The sequence below is a fragment of the Mirounga leonina genome, unplaced genomic scaffold (genome assembly GCF_011800145.1).
Source record: "Mirounga leonina isolate KUSES-001 unplaced genomic scaffold, KU_Mleo_1.0 Mir_95, whole genome shotgun sequence".
In the NCBI taxonomy this organism is placed as follows: Eukaryota; Metazoa; Chordata; class Mammalia; order Carnivora; family Phocidae; genus Mirounga; species Mirounga leonina.
In genome coordinates, this window is record NW_023270865.1 from 15,065,851 (window position 1) to 15,090,747 (window position 24,897).

The 24,897-nt window shown below is 34.2% G+C and overlaps 1 protein-coding gene across 5 annotated transcripts in view; it reads right to left on the bottom strand.

Moving 5' to 3' along the window:
- CDH18 (cadherin 18) overlaps positions 1-24,897 on the bottom strand; it is a 318,946-nt gene that overhangs the window by 20,136 nt on the left and 273,913 nt on the right. For 3 of the 5 annotated variants that reach the window (XM_034998813.1, XM_034998816.1, XM_034998814.1), the window contains exons 8-9: positions 16,296-16,417; positions 9,903-10,020 (exon numbers count right to left, since the gene is read on the bottom strand). The exons of 1 other annotated variant lie outside the window; for it this stretch is intronic. In XM_034998813.1, the coding sequence (XP_034854704.1) occupies positions 9,903-10,020; positions 16,296-16,417 (240 nt within the window). Of the gene's footprint in view, positions 1-9,902; positions 10,053-16,295; positions 16,418-24,897 lie in introns of all 5 variants that reach the window. One more of the 5 variants, XM_034998812.1, reaches the window with a different exon arrangement.

The following is a 24,897-nucleotide window of genomic DNA, read 5'->3' on the forward strand; positions in this document are numbered from 1 at the left end:
AAGAAGAAGAAGAAGAAGAAGAAGAAGAAGAAGAAGAAGAAGAAGAAGAAGAAGAAGAAGAAGAAGAAGGAGAAGAAGAAGAAGGGGAGGAGGAGGAGGAGGAGGAGGAGGAAGGGGAAGGGGAAGGGGAAGGAGAAGAAGATAGCAGGAAGGGAAAAAGGAAGGGGGGGAATCGGAGGGGGAGACGAATGATGAGAGACTATGGACTCTGAGAAACAAACTGAGGGTTCTAGAGGGGTGTGGGTGGGAGGATGGGTTAGCCTGGTGATGGGTATTAAAGAGGGCACATATTGAATGGAGCACTGGGTGTTATATGCAAACAATGAATCATGGAACACTACATCAAAAACCAATGATATAATATATGGTGATTAACATAACATAATAAAATAAAAAAAAGAAGAAGAAACTGAGATACACTGAGAATAAGGACTTGGCACTGGTCTCACACATAATCAGCAGAGAACCTAGGTTTCAAATAGAGGCAACCTATTTCCAGAATCTACCTCTAAATCATTCTTTTCTGCTTTTCCATCTTATTTTGCTTAAAAGATATTTACTTAAAATATCCTCTGTGTCATACATCATGGCAGGAGTTAGGAATACAACAGGTAAATAAGTCAGACAAAAGTCCTTGTATTCCTGAATCTTACAGTCTAAATGGGGAGAGAGCCCACAGTATGACAATGGCTGTGATTAGGGAGATGCCAGTTATCATACAACCATCTGTCATTAAAAAAAAAAGAATGGATCTGCTTTGGCTGATGACTCTTTGATACTGGGTGTTGGGTGGCTGAGGCGCTGGCCAATTTGCTCTTAAGGGCATTAACTTTTTCCAGTTATGATTCAGAGGGGATGGAGTCAGGGTTCCCCAGACTTTGGTGAAAAGAGGGAAGTGACTGAAGCTTGGTAGATGACAGAAACCAGGAGAGGTAGCAAAATGCCATGGGACTCAAGAGCAGGAGGTACCCAAGGACATGGACCCCACCTCTCAAGTCCCTTGAGAGAATATGGGAAAAGCACTGTTCTCTTGGGCAGTGTTGCTTCTTCTTCCATCTTTCTGATTACTAATTCAGTTTTCAGCAGTGTCCATTTGAGTTTTCTTATCTTACCAGAAATTTTAAATTGGCAATGTTTTCATGTGTCCACTCAAAAAGTCTGTATTGTTTTCTCTTTCTAGTAGTAAGTGCATCCCAATATACACTAACTGCCTCTTTCAACCTACTTGATCCTTGTAATGCTTCCACTTAGGGAAATTCTTTGAGCTCTGATTCCCAGCAATTTCTCCAACATCATAAGGGGTAGTGAGTAGATTTGGGCCAGTATTTAAATATCTTCTTGTGAATCTCAATGCCACAGTGCTCTGGGGGTGACTTTCTGGATCTATCCCCAGGCCAAGTTTATTTAGCTGTACCAAGTTGGCCCAAAAGATTTAGAAGAATGAGTTTGAAATCTATTTTTAGGCTACAATTGCTTTCATCTACTATTCCTTTCAGTTATCTGCTAAGCTGGGCTGTTTTTCACTGTACTCTGTTCACCCATACTCTTGATACTAGGGCATGCTTTGAGCACGTGGTACTTTGGGAGAAGGAATGTAGCAGACATGGGAGAGTAACAGGGCAAACAAAAGCCAGAGAAGTACAAAAAAATCAGTTGAGGTGGTACCTGGCATGGAGTGACAATGTTGTTACCCAATCCAACTTTCAGAAATTTTGCAAAGGATCTTGGTTTTGCTCAGTATATAGGATGGTGTTCTGAACCAATTTCAATTATTTTTTTTAAAGATTTTATTTATTTATTTATTTGACAGAGAGAGACACTGTGAGAGAGAGAGCACAAGCAGGGGGAGTGGGAGAGGGAGAAGCAGGCTTCCCACCAAACAGGGAGCCTGACATGGGATCATGACCTGAGCCGAAAGCAGACGTTTAACAACTGAGCCACCCAGGTGCCCCAATTTCAATTAAATTTTAAGGAATAAATATCTGCAGCATATCAGTGAACATCCAGGGAGCCAGCATCTCTATGATAATTAGGTTACTACTGAACAGCATCCTTTCTTCTGAGTCCAGTTTATATGCCAACTATTTAACAAAACTATTGCCAAACAGTCCTTGTTTTATAAAATGGAGGTCTAGGTAAAATGGTTTTTGACTGACTGATACTCTTAGTGATAGAAAGCCTGAACATTCCAAGGAAGTATCTGTTTAAGGGCATTCAGGAACTGCTGAAGCAAGATAACAGGATGGGGCAAGATTCCAGAGAGGGGAAGCACATGAACAGGGGGCTGCTGACTACAATCCATTTGCTTGTACTAAAAACTAATGGGAAGATGGAATTCCAACCTGGGGACAGAGAAACTAGAACTTTCAGAAGTCTCCTGCGCCTGCAGTCAAATTGGAAATTGAAGGACCTTAAACACATGGCTGACTTTCCCTAAAGACATTTGTTAAATTAAAAGTTTAAATTGGAAGTTAAATTGCAAGTTGAGCAAAAATGTAAAACTCTAAGTGGAAAAGGCCTGGAATACATAGAAGAGATTTTTTTCTTTGACCTCTCTTTGTATTGAACAGGTAATAGTTATAGTTAGTGAGCGGGGCTATGGTCCCAGTACACAAACAAGCCCCCAGTTGAAAGTCCTAGAGGGCCATGTCTTAGCAATGGGGCAGAGATTGAATCTGAACAAAACTACAAATCAACCTTGATTTAGCTCAACTCTGATTGGATTAACGTAATGATCCCCCTCTCCCGGGCATCTGGGTGGCTCAGTTGGTTAAGCAACTGCCTTCAGCTCAGGTCATGATCCTGGAGTCCTGGGATCGAGTCCCACATCAGGCTCCCGGCTCAGCGGAGAGCCTGCTTCTCCCTCTGACCCTATCCCCTCTCATGCTGTTTCTCTCTCTCTCTCTCAAATAAATAAATAAGTAAAATCTTTAAAAAAAAATGATCCCCCTCTCTCCTTGCTTGTCAGAGAAAATGGTGAATACTCCCTGAAGAAACACATTGTCATGTGGAGACTCTCCTAGGTCTGTGAGCTACATGTGACATCGAACAAGAATTTACTAGACATATCAATACACAAGGCCATGTGTCCCAGTACTGTCTCTCCAATGTCCCTGATGAGAAACAAAAACCTGTCGTCTTATTGAGACACTAGAGGTAGTTGACAATGATTGTGGAATTGCTAAGATTAATATGTTTAAGAAATATAGGAAGAAAGAAAGGACAGAAAAAATTTCTATCAACCAAAGCAGTCGGTGTTTGGGCTATGTTTTCTTTGAATGGACATATTTCCTTTATTAGGACTGTTGTTTCTTTGAGCAGAATATTAGCTGCATGCTGGTGTTTTCTACTAATACACCCACAGTGTATGTCACAGGGAATACTGAAAAATAGGCTCCAAATAAAGAAAATTTATGTAAGTAGGATGGAACATGCACAGAGACATTTGTTCTCCAAGATCTGACTTGCTATGAGGACATTAGTGACATGATATGATTGCAGACATAAACACGGTTAAGGTATTTGTCTCTGGAATAAGATTAGTATATACTTATGAATGAGTTATAATAAATGTTTGTTTGTTTTTTTTTTACAATAGTTTTTAGTAGGAATTAGTCCAACGATGTGTCAAGAGGGATTGAGATTTTACCAGACTCATGTGCTAACAGGTTAGTCTGCTACAGATTTATGGATGCTGCCAGAAGATACAAGGCTCCTGGGTCAGATACAAAGGACTTGATTACTCATGTCGCAGCATGCAGCATGGACTCTCATTCAGAACACAGAAGATAGTGCTACAAGATGGCCAGAGGGCCTCCTTCCAGAGCAGAGGGCAGGTTTATTTATCAGCCCATTATATACATGTAAGGACAACCTCTGGGGCAAAGTCCAACCGAATTTCCTTGCAGCCCATTATAGAATATTGGGAATGCCCTAGTTTAAGGCTCCTCTGCTGTGAAGCAAACCCACTATGTGCATACCATGCACCTGGGCCACTCCATGTCACTCTCTGAGACTTTGGGGTTAGAGGAATCAGAAAAAACATGAAGTTCATACTGCTTCCCATGCCGTGAGAAATGAAGCATTCATCCCTGACCCGGGAATAAAGAGCCTTGTGCCAGCATCCATGAATTTGGGTCAAGACTCACTGCTTACCATGTAGGTAAGGTACAATGTCAACATAAAGGTGTGAAGGCTCTTATTATACATCTTCAATGACTACTTGGTTGCTGAACCGCTGACATTCCCAGATTTTGTTTTTATTTTTGACTAATGGGATGCATGTGACATTTTTGTTATTGTCTTCTTATGTTTATGTGTAAGATCATTAATAGCTTTGAACACATGTTCATATGTTCATAGGTTTATTTACTATTTTATTATTCCTCTTCTCTTAATTACTTATTTATATCCTTTAACTATTTTGTTTCCTATTTAGAATGTTTATTTTGTTTTGTAAATATATTCATGACACTAATCCTTACTCATTTATAAGTATTGCTATATCTTACCCCAGGTTATAACCTGTTTGTAAGTTTTGTTTAGAAATCATTTGATGCAATATTATCACATTGTTTACTGTTTTATGAATGTGCTATTTGTATCTTTTATACAAAAATCCTCTTCTACCCCATTATATAAAATTTGTTCACCTTATTTTCTTCTAAATTTCTCAAAATATTGCTTGTACAAGTAGTTCTTTAATATAATTTATTTTTGTGCATGTATTTGAGAGATTCTAATTTTAGTTTCTCTAGATATATAAACAGTTGATCCAATTCTATATACTCTTTGGATTACCCTTTCCACAATGGTTAGAAATGCTACCTTTGTCTTCTATCAAGTTCATATATTTATATATAGATTTTGTTATCTAATCATTTCATTTCAGTCCCCTCCATTCGTTCTCCTCTTCTCCTTATCTATTTCTGTACTCCTACCATATTTAAGGAGTACTTCATTGTTTTGTGCTGGTTTCAGACTATTAATAACCAATATTGTGGTTATACCAGTGCTTGTGATTCTTATTATGATTGCAAGACACTCTTCAGCAATAACTATCAGGAAACTTTGGAAAAAAGGCTTTTTACTCACATGTCCTGGAAAATCACATGGCACATCTGGGTCCACACAAAGACATGGAGGGTAGAGAGAAAGAGAATGGGGGGGGGGGGCTTGAAGTTCTGCTGTTATTGGGGTCAAGGGTGGGTCCTATGGTTTTGGGGGCTCACTCCATCAATGAATTTAAAACATATAAATGGGAATTTAAAAAACAAGGAGAGAGAGAGAGAGAAGGCCCAAATGATTAGTTATCAAAACCAATTAAGAGCTCTAAAACAAAGAGTCTCAGGGGACAGGGGAAGAGGCCTGGATCTTTATCTAGTCCTATGGCTGGAAATGTGTTTTTCCAGCTAGCCCTCTTTGAAGTGAATTCCCCTTTGAAGTAGGTGCCTCTTTGAAGTGGATGCCTTGGCAATGGAAGTGTTAAGTCATGCACTTGTATTACAAAAAAAAAAAGAAAAAAAATCCAACTGTCTGGGTTTACACTCACTACATTCATCTTTATAATGTCTTGATAGCTGTTAGCATATGCCCTCTTTTCTTCTCTTTCTGCTAACTATATATCTCCTTCATCTTCTTTTTAATACATTCTTGCTTTTCTTAATGCTTTGCTATTTGCATTTTATTAACAGATTACTAAATTCAGTTTATCATTAAAATTATATTTATTTTATAGATTAATATGAAAATCTGATTGCTCTGATTCACTAATTTGGTAAATATATTATTTTTCTTGCATGGTTTTATATTTTCAGTAACATTGCTCTTTACATAGGGTAAACTTGAACATTATACATTGGATTTGTTTTCCTCTAATGATTTTAGAAAGGTTTTGGGCTAATTTATTTGATTCATTTTTGCCATTTTAAATTGTACCTGATTTACTACCTATTCATATTTTTTTAAATATAGAAAATCTATCCATTTTGAGGGATTTAATTAGCATTCCAAAAATTTGGCAAAGTATCTCATTATTACTGAAGGTGCTTTAAAATTTAAGATTCTCTTAAATTTTCATATAGACAATTTCATCATTAACAAGGATAATCTTGTGTTTTGTTTCTACTTATTATTGTTCTTTTTTTCTTTTTGAATTGAGAACATTCTGTACAATGCTGATTATTTGTAGGGCCTGAAGTCATCCTGAGATCAGAAGAATTGCTTAGACAAACCTATCAGAAATCACTCATTCTTAGAAATGTGACCTAAATAAAGATATTTTAAGACACCAGGTTTGGGATTTTTTTTTTTTTTTCCAGCAATAGTTGTTTCTTTTGAAGCAATAGGCTAAGTATTTCTAACTTTTTATATCAAACTTTCTATATCATTTGAATTTGGTGTATTTCATCTAAGCAGCATATATATGTGTGTGTGTGTGTGTATTTACATATATTTAAATATGATATAGCTTTGATTAAAAATGATATTCAATCTGATAATGGCCACAGTATGTTTGAATGAATTTCTACTTTCTTCTTTCATTTTCTATGCTTTGACTTTACATCTTTTATTCTCCTTTCTGGTCTTCTGATCTATTGATAAAATAAGTTTTATTATTTAATTTTCTGGAAATCATTCCTTGCTTTGGAAAACAGATTTTCATGCTGTTAATTTAGTGTTTACTCTTCAAGTTTTAACATATGAAATGAAACCTAATTACACATTTTTTTCTTATTATATTCCGCAGAGATCCTGAAAACAAAGATTGATACAATATTTGCCAAAACATCAGTAGCTAAAAGTAAAAAGCTTATTTTTGTACATTGGTTAATAATGAGTCTTCCTTGATTCCTGATAGCTTACTATTTTTAACTAACTCTAGAGAAGGTTGATAATAGCAAATTATTTTTCATCAGCATTTTGAGCAGATGATTTTTATCAACTTCTGCCATCTATTGTTTTTTAACCAGGAATCTAGTTATTGGGGCGCCTGGGTGGTAAGTCGATTAAACAACTGACTGTTGGTTTTGGCTCAGGTCATGATCTCTGGGTGGTGAGATTGAGCCCCCATCAGGCTCCACACTCAGCACAGAGTCTGCTTAAGACTCTCTCTCCCTCTCCCTCTGGTCCTCCCTCCCTCCTGCCCCACGCTCGCTCTCTAAAAAAATCATTTAAAAATCTAATTATCATTGCTTTTTAATTATTTTGCATTTTCTTTTTGATAGTATAAAATTCTTCCTCCTTATCTTTGATGCTTAACAGTTTTAAATTGTCATATCCAAGTATAGATTTAATTTTGTGCTTGGTTTTGGTATTTATGTTCCTCATAAGGGTCCATATATTTGTATGAGTGTATTCATTTTGGTATGGCTATTCCATTTTTAATCTCATCTTTACATATTACTACCTCTAGCTGCCATGTGTTTAGAGAAAAGGCCATCTTTATATATGGTATGATTAATTCTCCCAATGTTCCAAAGTAAGTATTTTATTTTATTTATTTTATTTATTTAGTTTTTTAGGGAGCAGAGGGGCAAAAGAAGAGGGAGATGGAGAGAGAGAATCTCAAGCAGACTCCATGCCCATCGTGGAGATCTACGTGGGGCTCAATCTCACAACCCTGAGATCATGACCTGAGCCAAAACCAAGAGTCGTACACTTAACCGACTGAGTCCACCCAGGCACTCCTAAAGTGGGTATTTTAAACCCTAATTTATGGATATACAAACTGAGCTCGGAAAGTTAGGTGGCTTGGCTTACCTAGCATAATTAAGCCTGCTTGTATAAGCACATGCTTTCAGCTGTACATTTGAATCTTTTCTAGAAATTGTTGTTACCTATTCAAAAGAAATTTTCCCGTGTTATTTATAATTTTATCAATTCCCAATATTTTTTAAAACAGTCTTACAAATGGATTAAAACATCTTTATCCCTACTCAACTGTCCATAGGCCTCACATACTTGACATAGTATAGCTGGTTTAAGCATTCATAGTTATGGTTAAAACAAAGGTTAAAAAATTCACATCAGCATCATAAACCCTTTTAAAAGTGTGCATATGTTTGAGGGGAATTCCTTAAAATGAGCTCCCAGCACTAGTGATGTCAAACAATTGAATTAAGCCCTTTTGAGTATATCCATTCATTAAATTCACAAATTCCAGATATAAAAATTTTATATAAAGAACTTTTATATAGTCACTGAGTGGGTCTCAACAATAGTAAAATTTTCTTGTTTCTATTTTACTTACATAGGTTAAATAACTTGAATATAATACACCTTTAAATCCAAGTCAAATTTTCATGATAATATCAAATTAAAATTACTTAAAAAATGTAAAATAAAGGGGCGCCTGGGTGGCTCAGTCGTTAGGCGTCCGCCTTCAGCTCAGGTCATGATCCCAGGGTCATGGGATCGAGCCCCGCATCGGGCTCCCTGCTCCGCAGGAAGCCTGTTTCTCCTCCCACTCCCACTGCCTTGTGTTCCTTCTCTCGCTGTGTCTCTCTCTGTCAAATAAATAAATAAAATCTTTAAAAAAAATGTAAAATAAAATCCTTATCAGAATGGAAAAAGAAACAACTGAAATATAAATATAGGGATCTAGATAAAATCTACTAAGGCAAAAAGTTGAGTGTTCTCCAAATTATGTAACTATCTGAAATATGGGAAATATGAATAGAGTTGGTTTTTTTTTACATATTTCACACAATTACATTAAATGTATTTGGGATTGTAGAATGGGACGTTCAAATGTACATAAATATATAGCAATCAATTAATACAATTTGTCATACACAAACACGCACAAATATGTATTTCCATAGGTAAAGCTGACCATAGGGCAGTTAAAATGAGAGAGACAAACAAGCAGCTTTTTATTTTCATATAAACTTTGTTATGGCCACATGTACAATTTGGTATCCTTGTTATGATAATTTAAAGAAGCTTAGGAAAAATGGACATAATGTTTTAGTGAGTTGACATTTAGTGTATATATATATATATATATATATATATATATATTTGAAAATACATCTCCCTGAAGGGTACAGAGAGGGAATTAAAGAATTAAATGTTACTCCTAAATGAATGCACTATTGTTTCTCTCATAGGATTCTGAGGCAAATGTTAAATCCCAAATAACAGCATATTCAGATAAAAGTGATCAAAGATAGTTTTGGGGAAGAAGAAAGTTGATACAAATCAGAACATTGCACACATTGACTGATTCAATGTTTCCTTTACAGCAAAGTGGAGTTTTATACAACCTTGAGAAATCTACCAAATAGGGAATCTAAAACATGAGACTCTTCTCTAGTTACTAAATTATGGTGTTCTTTTTTCCCCCACACAATACAGAAGTTTAAACAAAAGTAATTCAAAATTTCTACAATATTCTGCAATTATGCATATTTTATACCCATATTTTGAAAAATATTCATAATAAGAGGAAATATAATTTGTACACCACATCTTGATAGCCTTGCTAATGCAAGATGAGTTCAAACACTGAATTTCCTTTCTTAACTGTCCCTAGGACATATTTTTCATTTTTCCTAATTTAAAATTTTTCTACCTCCTAGCAATTGCAAGCAGCTCTCATAAACATGTTTGTCAGCTAAGATTTCTCTTAAAATTTGCCCAAGAGCATATCACATGTACATTTCTTGTTTAAAGGGATGCTTCTGAATAAACTCAATGAAAGTTATTTGTACATATGGCTCAATTTTAAATACAAGCTATTCACAGATCATAATACATTAACATCAAACTGACTTTGAATGCTGATTTGCAAGCTGTTCATGGGTATGTATGAATAAAGCAAAACTGCTCAGGCCTATTCCACATGAAGTCAAAACAGATATCACATAGATTAAAAAGTGTATGTAAATCATGTTCACCTTCATTGTCCTTCAGAGTGAAGTTTGGGTTTATAGATAGGTGTTCATCAAGAAAGTAGTTAAACCTTGGTCCATTTGCAAAATCATCTTTATCCGTGGCACTGATGGTATGAATTACCTGAAGAGAAAAAGCAAAGACTAAATTGGAAACTTAATTTGGCTTATTCCTTTGATTATAATTATATTATAGCATTTTTAATTACCATCACAAAAGGATTTTTAAAAGTCCCCTTTATCCACCTTGAGTCTTTTCAAATCCAAGTAATAAATGTCCCAGCTAACTGGTTTGTTCTTACATGAGATTTTAGGAAACACGTTATGGAACAATTTATAATCATCCACACTTTATTTTTTAGGGTAGCACAAGCATTTAATTTTTTTTTCTTTATCACCCACAGTACCTTGGGGCCAATTAGCTGCAAGATGTTATAAGAACACCTGTTTGAGGAAACAGGAAGTATTGTTTGTACAAATATAAATATCCTAGTGTTCGTGTAGAACAGCTTTGCAGTGTATGTTGTTTTCAGTAAGTAAATGCAAAAACAGTGGAGTCATAATATTTTTACTGTTTAGGGGACCTTTGAGAGCATGACCTAGCCCCTCTATTTTAACATAGCTAAGATTAGGAATGTGAGACCCCAAAGAACTGTGATGTGCCCCCAAACTGTTAAAATAGTGCCAGAAGCAAAGCCAGACTACTCACAGTTTTATGGAATACTTCTCATATACAGTGGTTGAGAGAAAATAATTCTAAAATTCGGACTATGCACATTATGGAGCAGAGGAAGTTAGAATATATACATGAAATATTCCAGGTGGCTTATGAACAGAACACAAATTTCAACAGTGGTAGCCATTACAGTCTTAGGAAATATCCAAACTAATATGCAAGATAATATTTTCCTCTTTTAAAAATTAGTATCCTAATGCTTAGGTGTCCTTTTCCTAGCCCTTCCTTAGAGAAATTAAAAGAAAGAGAGGAAAGGAAGCCATAAAAAGAATGTTTCCTGGGGCACCTTGGTGTTCAGGTGGTTAGGCGTATGCCTTCGGCTCAGGTCATGATCCCAGAGTCCTGGGATCCCTGTGCATTGGGCTCCCTGCCCAGCAGGGAGCCTGCTTCTCCCTCTCTCTCTGCCCCTCCTCTGCACCCTGCCCCTCTGCTCATGCTTTGTCTCTCTCAAATAAATAAATAAAATCTTAAAAAAGAGAGTGTTTCCTGCATGTGAAATATAGTGTGTTCATTTCAAAAATTGCTATGATTTCTAAAAACATCTTACTCAATTTCATGCCATTTCAATCTTTTCCAAGTGAAATAATATACCAATATGTACAACAGTTAAAAGCTAAATTCCTATCCATGCATTGAATCCATTAGTTGGTCAGGGAGATGAAGATGAATGTAAAAGTACTAAGAAGGAGTCATCAGTGACAGTAGGACCAGAAAAACATGTGTCTTCATAAAGGGGAAGTGAAGAAAGTGCTTTGGGCTATGGAAGTGTTCTATTTCATCCATATCTGCATATGGCTCTGTATTGCTCAGAATGTACTTTCTCAGCAAGAAATTTAGGTAAAACTTCCCCCAGCCCCCACATATCCCAAGAAGTCTCTATCATTCTTCTCTTCTTTACTTCCCTTCACACTATTAATTTATGAGCTGAAAAATCTACATATCTCCTTGTTGTTTGCTTTCTTTTTTGTTTAAATTACAGCTGGTCTCTGAATGGATCCTTTTTTCCCCCTTGTTATTGATTTTTGACTTGATAGGAGAATAAATTGATGGATAATTGGAAGCAATCTGACAATTTTTCTCAAGTGTGAAAAGCTCCATAGAGTTCAGAGAGTGTGTAATCTGAGGAAAATACCTACGTTTTCAGGTACTTAACATAAAGCTGAAATAAAAATATCAAATTTTCAAGATTGTTTTCAGGGTTAAATAAAATAAATACAAGTTTTTTTTTTCAAAAATAAATGTCCTATCTCCCCTAATCCTTGCTCATTTTCATTCTCCAATGCACAATCCTATTTTCTCGATGATACTTAATAACCTACTGATATGTTTGCAAATTCACTTCTTATCTTAGAATGTGATTTTGGAAGAGATTGGCAGAGAACAATTTATTTAAATCAACTAAATTATTTTATATTTCCTGTTATTACTAATTTGGGACAATTATTTCCTTCCCGTTTTAACTTTTTACAAACAAGCTTATTCTATTTGTTAAACACTGATATAATTTATATTATATCTTTACTGTTTTACTGTTATCATTAATAAAATATACTTTCCATTTTTATACAGGTAATTTCAAATCTGAATTTACTAGGAAGCTCACTCATGGCAAATTTATCTTTCTTTTTTTTTTTTTTTAAGATTTTATTTATTTGACAGAGAGAGCACAAGCAGAGGGAGAGAGGGGGAGAAGCAGGTTCCCTGCTGAGCAAGGAGCCCGACGTGGGACTCGATCCCAGGACCCTGGGATCATGACCTGGGCCAAAGGCAGCCGCTTAACCGACTGAGCCACCCAGGCATCCCAATGGCAAATTTATCTTTCTTAAAAACTTCTTGATCTCGTGTCCATAGCAAAAGATGAGCTGATTGCCATGTTTTGCTTAAGAGTCAACCATTCGTTTTGAATTCCTGAAGAATGTTCCTCATGCATCCATACTTATTCTTCGATAATGCTCTGAAAAATGCTTCCAAAAACCTAGAATGTTGCTCAGCTTTTATCTAGAACTCAGAGACAGCCTCTTATTAGGGAATGGTATATTCAATTTTTCTGTTTACTAATCACCTTTTCTCTTTCAGTAGGAGATAGATTTCCATTTTTTGTTTCCCTAGACTTTTATTAGGAAAATCACCTCAGAAGTGAACATGTCTGTGATTTTGAAAAGATGTAAGCTTCTGGCAAATATCTAGATAAGTGCCATGTATACGTCATCAGTATTTTCTATGCTTTTGTCAGTTATGATTTATCTACACTGTGCTACCTGTGCCCTCCATTTGTGTAAATTGTTGATGATGTACAATCCATAACAATTTATTTTCTGTCTCTCAATCTTTCTAACTGAACTTAGATGTTTTCTATCATGTGCATATTATGTAATTTGTGCATAAAGTGTTTGATTATTTTGAAAGACCTGAGAAAAACACAGTCACAGATTTAGTCTACTAAAGGCGGGAGGGAATCCAAATTGATAGTTGGTATTTATAAATAATTACCAAAAATTATGGTAATTATTGCCCATGGTAATTTTGGTAATACCCATGAATAACGATTCACTTTTAGCAGAAACTAATTAGAATCAATTCTGTATTTATTTCACCAAATAAATGTATCACCCTGTTTAAATGTTTTTTCTATGGTCTATTACTTCTTGAGTACTTTATTAAAGGGGGAAAACATCAAACTAGTCAGTGTCACAGATATATACAAATAATGTAGTCTTCTGTTAGGTAAATGGGCTAGTCCTAACTAAACATTTAAATTAAAAGAATATTCTAGGGGTGTCTGGGTGGCTCAGTTGGTTAAAAGTCTGCCTTTGGCTCAGGTCATGATCCCAGGGTCTTGGGATCGAGTCCTGCATAGGGTTCCCTGCTCAGTGGGGAGTCTGCTTCTCCCTCTGCCCCACCCCCCTCTTGTGCCCTCTCTCTCTGCCTCTCCAGTGAATAAATAAAATTAAAAAAAAAAGAGAATATTCTATGGAACACACTGTATCTTCTTAATTAATCAATGAATTTGTTTATAATATAATCTCAAGTGGGATCATAAATTTATTTAATAATAACACTAACTTCTGTTGGTTCAATGAGTTGACCTTTGTAAAATCTTGATGTAAAATCTCTACTGATCTAGGTATTTTTTTCATACAAAGTTTATTATTAATAATTAGATGTGATGAACACCAGGTATGCTGGTATTAGGTGATACAATTTTTTAAATATATGTTATGCTTCCTAAGTTTACTTTGTAATGAAACACACACACACACACACACACAGAGGGGAAAGTCAATATAAATAAGATAGAAAACATTTCCGTCATTTATATTTCAGTTTCTACATGTAGAACCATCTCATTTATTATGAATTCACTTTACTTTGGGAACTGACTTCAAATTTCATGCATGCATGATTTTCTTCTTAATATTTCTTTCATGCAAGGTACTTAAAAGATTTTTTTTTCAGAACAGGAAAATTTATTAACTCAGAGAAATATATTGTTGCAGTTCAGGTGCATTGATACCTGATTCAATGTGAACTTTGCTGTTATATGGGGTTTAAACCTCTGCTTCACAAAAGACACGTCTCTCTGCCATGGTCACGTGCTGTTATATTTAGATGCACAGCATCCATAATAAATATATCTATAATTCTAAAAGCAATCGTTATAGAAAGAGGAGACATTGTACAGCTGGGCAATACAAATATGCTTCAGAAAACCTATTTCACAAATCATTATTTAGAGTTCCCTATCCCTACTCTGCATCAAAATACACAAAGTTTATCCAGAAATGCTACAAACAAAAAGTTAAATGAACCAAAGGTGGCAAAATTAAACAATAGAAAGATTCAGATCATTTCCCTTGTAATAGGTTAATCATAAAAAATGGCCACACAGTTTGGCAATGGTTTGTTTAAATAAGAGTGCGATAAACAATATTTTCAAATGGCTTTTCATTCCCTCAGTAAAAAGTTTTAATTCATTTTGATAAAACAAATGTTTAGAGAAACAGATACTTAAGCAATATAAAGAACCCAAGTATCTTAATGTGACACCTAAAATCATACAATATTAAAGACAACAATGATGCTAACTATGAATATAGTTTTCAAAGGATAATAACCATAATCACATAAATAAATCGATATACATTAGATCTTAGGGGTGCTAAGTCTTGTTCTCTGAAGAAAAGAAAAATACTATATAAATGGTAAATGGGACCCAGAAGATAAAGATACATTTTTGTCACAAATTTAGCCTTCTCTAAAAAACGGAATGGCTTCCCATGTGAGGAGAATAAAGTAATCCACATTTAAAGGAATTCGAGACTCATCTACTCATATACTCATAAAATTTCATGCTTGGAAGGGCCCTGAAATTCCAACAATTTTCTTTATTTTAGAGATGAAGAAAGCATTTGTCAATGTCACATAAATCATTTCTTAGAAATGCTCAAATTTTAAGAGGCCAAATTTCTAAAATTTTAAGGAACCAAAACTTAAATTAAAAGAGTTTAGAATATTTTAACTTCATTTAACTTCATTTGTCTTTCTAACTTATGATCTCTTGTTGCCATGTATATTACGTCTATTTTAAACTCTGGAAAATGTTCCTTTGATTTCTATTTATTCATTAATGATTTAGTTTTTATGAATATATTTATTGATTGTGTTTGTTTTGAAGGTTCCTTATGACTCCAGGCTGCCAGTGTAATTATTTTTCTTTTTTACCCAATAAAAGCTCTAGAGTGTACCTTATGGTAAGAGATTTTCACATTTTTGTTGGCTTAACTCTGAGATTTTCTGGTCTGTTGTTGAGGGATATTTTGGTAGAAAAAAAAATTCATGATTGTCAGTTATTATCTTGCAACTGTTGGGAATTTATCTTTCCATTGTTTTCTGGGTCTTATCTTTCTTTTTTTTAAGATTTTATTTATTAATTTGAGAGAGAGAGCATGGACATGTGTGTGCATGAGCAAGTAGGGGGAGGGGGGAGGAGCAAAATGGGGACAGAGAAGAAGAGGGAAAGAGTCCAAGCAGACTCCATGCTTAGTGCAGAGCCTGTCTAGGGGGGCTTGATTCCGCCATCTTGAGATCACAACCCCAGCTGAAACCAAGAGTGGATGCTCAACTGCCTGGGCCACCCAGGTGCCCCTGGGTTTTATCTTTCTTGGATGAAAAATTAGCTTTTGATATTACTCTTTTTAAGGTACTATATCTTTTAAAAATGTTTTTACTTTTAATTAAATTTTCTATTTTTTTATAATTATAGATTCATATACAGTTGTAAGAAATATAGAGAGATGCTATGTACCCAGTTTCCCCCACTGGTAACATCTTGCAAAACTATAGTACAATGTCACAGGACAAGAAAGTTCACAGTTTCCTCCTCATTTAATACAAGGCTTCACACAAAGCATTCAATATAGTTTTATTGGTATGATGAATGTATGTATTAATGAGTTCATTTTTTGATTTACATTTGGGTTCTGGAGAAAATTTATTTTCAACGATTCTCAAAGAAATCTATTTGTACTTAAAGCTTTATAAAATTATTTTCACTGAGCACAAAAATAATATTGAGGGATTTTGAGGATTATACCTAAAATAATAGAAATAGAGCTGCTTGTTTTTCTCCCATTCCAATGATAGTAAGGAAACAATTAACTTACCTGGCCAGGTTTTGAATTTTCACAGACAACAATATCATATTCCCTGGCAAGTTCGGGTGGGTTGTCATTGACATCCAGAACTCTAATACCCACTGTGACATGGCTCAGCAAACCAGGATTGTCTGCAAAACATGCAGGGATATATTTAGTATTTCCATGCACACTTTAGAGGCTTGGTTTAAAACAAATCTCCTTAATACTGTAGCTTGTCACTGGCTCCATATGCTACAACAGGACTTTTGGCAAAAAACTTTATGATGGCACTCTTTGCTAGAACTCGCTAACTTACAGAAAAATGAAAAATGAACACCAAGGCATGACATGAATGCTAAAATGATATTTTGTCATATCAAGGAAATTACATGTTATTCAGGAACTGGGGGGGGGAGTTGTCAGAGTTCATTGTATGCTGTCAGAGTCTAAGGGATCAACAATTGGTTTCATCGTTAATTTAAGAAAAGCATAGCAGTTGGTAAAAAAAATTACATAATCTTTAAAAAGTTTGAGTTTTCAAATTTAAATAGACTTGGAGAAAATAAAGAATTACCATTTTTGCACAAAGAATAACTTTCTTCTTATAGAAAAAAATGCATGCAGTGTGTGATGTTAAGTCATACATGGGGAGAAATAATAATTGAAATCAGAACATAACAGAATTAATATATAATTCTGGCAGATAGCAAAATATTATAAATAACACCTTAAATAACTCTTAAACACAGTCTTTCCATTTTTCAGTAAGTTTATTAGTTCTGAAATGTGAGGAAAAGGCAAATGTTTAGTTTATTTTACATGTTAAAGCTATAAATGCAGAATTAATAATGGGAAAATTAAATATGTATATTTTTATTGCTGATGTTTCTGTCATTATTTTTTAAAAATCCCAAATTAAAATAGATTAATTTTAAAAAGTATTACTAAAACAAAAGACATAAAATCTAGATAAATTTATCAATTTATCAAAGTAGAACATGAGAAGTTATATTTGAAAAAAGTGGGTATGGATATACATAGACATATACCGAAGATACTAAAACTAGTAAGAATATGGATGGAATAAAAAATGCCAGGGGCACCTGGGTGGCTCAGTTGGTTAAGCGACTGCCTTCGGCTCAGGTCGTGATCCTGGAGTCCCGGGATCGAGTCCCGCATCGGGCTCCCTGCTCGGCAGGGAGTCTGCTTCTCCCTCTGACCCTCCCCCCTCTCATGATCTCTCTATCTCAGTCTCTCTCTCAAATAAATAAATAAAATCTTTAAAAAAAAAATGCCATAGGTGGCTCTAAAAGGAATAGAAAATCTGAGGAGTACTACAGTAACTAAAGAAAATCAAATTTCATTTAAAACATAATTTTTCTAAAGCAAAAAAAAAAAAAAGAAAATCACGTCTAGATTATTTTACCTAAAGTTAAAGAAACAGGTAATTTCAGTCCTATACATCTTTTTCCCAGAAAACGGAGGAAGGAGAAAATACTCGAAAGCTTGTTTTCTGTGGCTTGTGACCTGTCGATATCAATACCAGACATTCTCACTCATGAGAGATTTTACATGTAAATAGCCTAAACAAAATGAGAGCAAACCCATTCCACTGGTGTGTAAAAAAGAAAAAAAAAATCTATCTTTATCAATTTAGTTCCACACTTGCTTTGTATAGCATTAAAGGAAGAAGGAAGGAAGGAAGATACAAAGAAAGAAATGAGGAAGGACATTTTAAAAAGCATAAAAATTATTCACAGGGTTAATGAATTGAAGGGTGGACAAACAAAAATAATCATCTCAACACATACAGAAAAACAAAGAAATAGAATGTAATGTCCATAGATGATAAACACAATGAAACCAAGCAAAAAACAAAAACAAAAACTCTCAGCGAATAAGTAGAAATGTGCCTTCTCCTGCTGATTAAGGGCACACTAAACAAACAAAACTACAGCTTACATTATTCTTAATGGTGAAAAACTAGAGTTAATTAACAAAGCTATAAGGAAGCTAGAACTCAATCTAACAAAGGATGTGAAAGACCTATATGCAGACCACTTTATTGAAGTGTCATATTAGTTTAGCTTATTTAGACTTCATTAAAGAAATTAAGAGCTATATCATGTGTGTGGTTAGGAAGACGCAAAATCACAAATAAAACCAACCCTTCTGAACTGACGTGTGTATTCAATGTAATCTGTTGCAAATCCCAATGTCCATAGAATTAAAAGCTGATTCTAAAATTTATAAGTACTAAGATTATTTAGATTTTTATGGGAAAGAACAATAAAGCATACTTGCTCTACAATTCACCAAGGTTTATCTTATATAGGATATTCACGGCCTTACTCTCGCCGGTATATAAATATATCTCTTCTACTCTAAATGTCATATATGATTTTTTTCATGTATTCCTATATTTCCCAACTAGGTACTTGCTCACCTTTTCAGAGCAGACAAAAGTAATCTGTTCTAGAAATCCGAGGCAAGAATAATTTTATTGGCTCTAATCATTAGTATCAGCAGCCGTAATTGTCCCTGAGTAAATAGTTCTCTGTTATTTTCTGAGCAGGCAGAATTATAAGCAACCTTAGTGAGGTTAGGAAAAAAAGAAAAAGAAGGAAAGAAACCTGTTTTGTAGAAGATTCTGGAAAGATTATATCTTGATGAAAGACTAGAATAAAAGAACAACTAGCATCTGACCGTGTTCAACATTCACCTTCTCACTGTCCCCACTCTGTCTTGCTCATGCTGAACTCTGGACTGGGACTGGCCTTCCACTCATTCCATACTGGGGTACAGGAAACTCAATTCTTCTCAGTTCTTCTAGATGGAAATAGACTCTATGTTGATCGAATATTATTTTATTACTCCAGTGTATAATTACTATTCCATAACTTACTGATTAAAAGCACAGCGTTTAGCATCAGACAAATGCCTGTTTATCTGCAGACCTACTACCCTTATGTGTTCTGTGGGGAAGCTGAACTGAATTTAACCTTGGTGTGGTTACGACTAATGATCTGTGTGCCATGCCCTGCCAGGGGCAACCTCAGGAGGTGCTGATGAAGAGTTAGGAAAAACAGAATGTTGGAGTAAGCTTACTGTCATTACCAATGCAAACTGAATACCTGCAGTCTATTTACTAAAAGTGGCATGATGTGTAAAAACTGTGCCTTTAATTCCAGATAATTAGAGGTTGAAAACCCACTATGGCTTTGTATCCTCTTGCAGTCTACCTGCCTGCATTCTGGTATTCTCTGCTCAATAATAAAATTAGCTAATTCTAAATTAGCAAACTGGCAAGTTCTTTTAGGTTTCTCTTCTTTCTTTCCCACAGCCACTGGTTTAGTATGTTACCCTTCAAATGACAATAACTTTACCTATAAAATGTGAACATATTCATGTGTGTTCAAAGCATTTTCTTCTGTTCCTTAAGTTCTTAATGCAACATTTCTGTTATTGCTATTGTTACTTTTATCTTCATGCTTTATTTCTAGCAATTGGTTTTTCTTTAAATAGATGTATAATTGGCATACGATATTAGATTAGTTTCAGGTGTACAAGAACATAAGTGATTTGGCAATTACATACATTACAAAATGCTCACCATGTTAAGTGTAGTTACCATGTGTCATCATACAAAGTTATTATAATATTACTGATTACATCCCCAGGCTGCAATTATTTATTTTAGAATTGGAAATTTGTACTTAATCCATTCAGCTGTATTGCCTACCCACCCTCCTGCACACCTTCTTCCTCTCTGGCAATCGTCAGTTTCTTCTCTGTATTTATGAGTCTGTTTCTGTTTTTGTTTGTTCAATTTTAATTCGTTTTGATGGCAGAGTAAATAAAACACATTGGAATCTGACAAATTTAAATATGAATCCCCTTTCCAGCCCTCTATTTAGGAACACGAAATTTGGAAAGTTATTTATTATTTCTATGCCTTCATTACTTAATCTGCAATGAGTTATTTAACTTGCCAAATTGTGTTTTTGAGAAACAATTAAGGTAATCATGTAAATTTTAAAATACTGATCCTGGGAGAGAGCAGACTGCACATTTGAATTCTTTCCGAAGATCAAAAACAAAACAAAGCAAAAACAAAACACAATGTGCTGGCAATCCTATACATGTGATTTTTAGCAGCAACTACACTATTTAAAAATCATCCATGTTTTACCCAATACCAATGTAAAAGCAGCTCACATTAGCAGAGTGCTCTCTCTGCAGATAGTGATGCAGTGAAAGTCTTGGTATACGGTATTTCCATGCAATTGTTAGTTTGATGCTATGATTTTTAGAGGATTTTCCATAACTTGGGGAACAATCCATTTTATCCAGTGAGCTCATTTGATAAGTCTGATACATGCATGCCACTAGGATGGGCTCTAGCAAACAGAGCAATGAAATATACCACTCCTGTAGATTCCCCATTATCAATATAGAATGAAGAAAACAAATTAAATATTAATATTTTTTTCAGTTTGTTCTCTTTACAATTGTGAGTCTTAAGTGTTCAATTTATTTTTATCCCACAGTTGTTATGACTTACATATTTCCCTCCTAAAACTCTAAATCATGACCATTAGAATATGTGGTATAGTTTACTAAGGAATTCAATAGATGTCTAATCTAAATATTCATATTCCAAAGTTAGTATTAAGTACTTTTAAATGTATAAATTTAGACTAGTGCAAATTTTCTTGTCAGTAAAATGTAGATTATTTTCCTCAAAATGTGTTTTCATTCAGTCAACATGAAAAACCCCATATATTACAATAGTAAATTGCAGTGATTATGAATTTAATTAAATAATCACATTTATATCTGTCTATGATTCATAAATTCCCATGCTTATGAGGATGTGTTTCCAAATGTGTGTTACAAATGTGTTTAATTGATGTTTGTTTGTTTGTTTGTTTGTTTGTTTTCTGGTCTGTGTTTCTTTGGTTTCTATTAAAAGTTTTCATTAAAAGCAAATATGTATAAACCAAACAGTCTGAACTTTCATGAATCAAGCTAGGCTAATATTTTATTAACAAATATGTTTCTAATATTTCCTTAAATAAAAATAAATTTTGCAAACTAGTACTCAGATGAAACTGAAATTGTTTTAAAGATTTATTTATTGATTTTATTAAAGGGGTGGGGCAGAGAGAGAGAATCCTGAAGCAGACTCCCCACTGAGTGTGGAGCCCGATGTGGGGTTTGATCTCACCACCCCAAAATCATGAACTGAGTGGAAACCAAGCGTCAGCCACTTAACTGACTAAGCCACCAAGGCGTCCCTGAAAATTCTCATTCAGCCTATTTGTTTTGAAATGAGACTGTTCTGCTCTTTTTAACTGGTATTTTGAAATTTGTATGTAAAAGTCATATATCATTTTTAGGCAAAATTAACTAAGATAAAATAGCTAATAGATGATAGATACTCCTTACTAATATGAGTGTTTAATCTATTTAAGAACTGTTTTATGGCTAAAACCATCACAATGCCTTGTACAAGCCTGGTATGCTGCAGATGCTCCTTTTCTCTCCTCCCTTCCTTCTTTGTATCCTGTTTAAATACTGAGAAACCGAATATTGTATTCAAAATAATTTGTTATAATGGATAAGTAAGAATTCATATCTGGCATCTAATTGATTAACTCTTAAATGTTTCTTTCTTGTTGCCAAATAAGAAGGTTTAAAATAAAACATTCTATGACATTTATAAGATAAAAAAAAAAATAACTGCCCCTATACATTTTAAATCCCTTACTTATTTTATAGTAGTTCAAAAAACCTGGTAGTTGTCTAGAAGCTCTTTCAAAAATTACTAAGTATTTAGATGGGCGCCTGGGTGACTCAGATGGTTAAGCGTCTGCCTACGGCTCAGGTCATGATCCCAGGGTCCTGGGATCGAGTCCCACATCGGGCTCCCTGCTCCTCGGGAGCCTGCTTCTCCCTCTGCCTCTCTCTCTCTCTCTGTCTCTCATGAATAAATGAATAAAATCTTTAAAAAAAATTACTAAGTATTTAGAAACACATCACCCCAAACTCAGTGTATTTATGCGGTTTTTTGTCAGTTTGCTGTATAAAATTTTATTAAAGGCCCAATCATCATAAAGAATTCACTTTGAAGTGAATTACCTAGAAGGAGTCTCAACTCTTATGATATTTTTTTTCCTCCTTACCCCTAAATCCTCCAGAAATTCCCAAAATGTCTTAGTATTTTTGCCTGAGACTAAATAAGTGGGAAGCTGCTAAAGTTTAAATCATGCCTCTGATTTTAGGAATAAATGCTGTTTTGTTCTTTAAGTTAGAACCATAAAGCCAAAGTAATTCACCTCTAAGTGAAATTAATTGCATGGGGATGATGCATTTGCTATATAAATGGAAAATAGTTTAAAAAAATCTGTTAAAATCGGCCCATTCAATTGCATGAAAGAATCTAACAAAGGTACCATTTATTTTCTAATTTTTGTGATAATTCAGAGTTTTTACATTTATTTTCCTTCTTGGTCTATTCATCTATAGTGTCTGTGATCATCGAGTTTTCATCTTTATTGAGTCCCCACAAATTCAGCTTGTGATCAAGTATCATGCTATCCTTTGAACTACATTTGCAATCATGTGTTTTTATGCTGACAGAAGTTCACTAATAGAATGGACCATCATTTTGCATTTTTGGGGGGGTAAGTAATGTAAGGATAATAAAATTTTCTTATCTGATACAGTCAGCATTCAAAAGTGGTTTTGTTAATTACAGAAAACAACTAACATAGGACATCCTTAATGAAAATTATATATACATATGAATATATATATATATATATATATTTTTTTTTTTTTTTTCCAAACATTTGTACTAAAATATCCGAATATCTAATCATTCAGCAATCTCTACTCTGGTGTAGAGATAAGGCCTTATCTCTGAGAATGGATCTGCTGCTGCTTGGGGTTCAGCATCACCATTCTTAAAAAAAAATCACACTTACTGCATCATCTTTGGGCCCCAAATTTATTCCAAGGGAAGGAAGGACATGAAGATATGTTCAAAACAGTTTAAAAACAGTAGCATTTTAATGAAATTCCCTGAAATATTATAATAGTCTTATTTTTAGCTAAAATCACTTTTATCAAGTCTTAGGAAAACTTAAGCTTGAACTACACAAATCCTGATTCCATTATGCACATCTATGACATTCTTTGGTGTAATATTTAAATAAATTAAATAATTACAAAGATAAGGTTAACAGGTTTTGAAATAGAATTTAAGAATGCAAAATTCAGATTTTGGCCAGAAATACCAACTGATACCAGACTAACCTGCTGTCATAAGTGACTATAAAACTGAAATTATATGAACATATTCTTCTCATACTTTCGCAAACGGACGCTGAAGAACTATGCTACTTGAGAGTAGAGCGACCCATAAGCTGAGTGCAAGGATCTCCTTCAGCTTTGGTTACATTCATCATAACCACATGGGATATATTCAAGGAAGGAAAGGCTGGTTGTTTAACATTTAAAAATCAATGAATATAATTCACCACACACACATAATTATTTCGATTGATGCAGAAAAATACAACAAAACATAACACTGTATTTGATTTAAATAGAAAAAAAAAAGCAATCAGTAAAGTAGGAATGGAAGAGACTTCCTCAACCTGAATAATTGTATAACAAAAACCTGTAACTGTCATACTTACAAGTGAAAGATTGAATGTTTTAACCTAAGGATCAGAAAAAAAAAAAAAAAAAAAAAAAAAAAAAAAAGCAGGGATATATCCTGTATCAATTCTGCTGGGAATCATATTAAAGCTTATAGTCAGTGCAATTAGAGAAAGAAAGAAATGTTATGCCAATTGCAAAGTTAGAAACAAATCTATATTTCTTTAGAGGGGATCATCCGTGTACAAAAGACCAAATAATCTACAAGAAGCTGCTACTGCTAATATAAGAGTTACCAATATTGTAGGATACAAGCTTATATTAACATCTATTTCTATAATAATAAAAATAAACATTTAAATAAATATCAAATTTATGTAACATGAAAAAAATGAAACCAAATAAAATATGTTCAGCATCTGTATGCTGAAACCTACAAATATTACTAAGATAAATTTAAAATGCCTAGTTAAGTGGAAACATATATTATGTTCATAGATAAAAGACTCAGTATGTTTGAGACATCCATTCTCCCAAACGTGAACTATAGATTAATTGCAATACAATAAAAATTCCAGCTGATATTGTTGAAGAATCTGACAAGCTGATACTAAAATTTATCTGAAAATGTCCTAAGTTAGCCCAAACAATTTTGATGAAAGAATGATGCTGAACTTAATTTTAAGTGTTAGTAAGTAGCCACAATAATCAAGACAATGATATAGCATAAGACTGTGTGTGTGGATGTATGTACAGTGTTATATAATATATGCTTATATGATTAGTGGTACATACAAAAGAGACAGTTAATCAAAAACAAAAGTGGTCAAGTGTTAATGGACAAAGTTGCCATGATTATTAAATGGAGAAATAGCATTTATAACAAATAATGGATTCACTGGAAATTAAAATGTGAAGTAAAAAAAAATGTGAAGTAAATTAAACTTGACCCTTATTG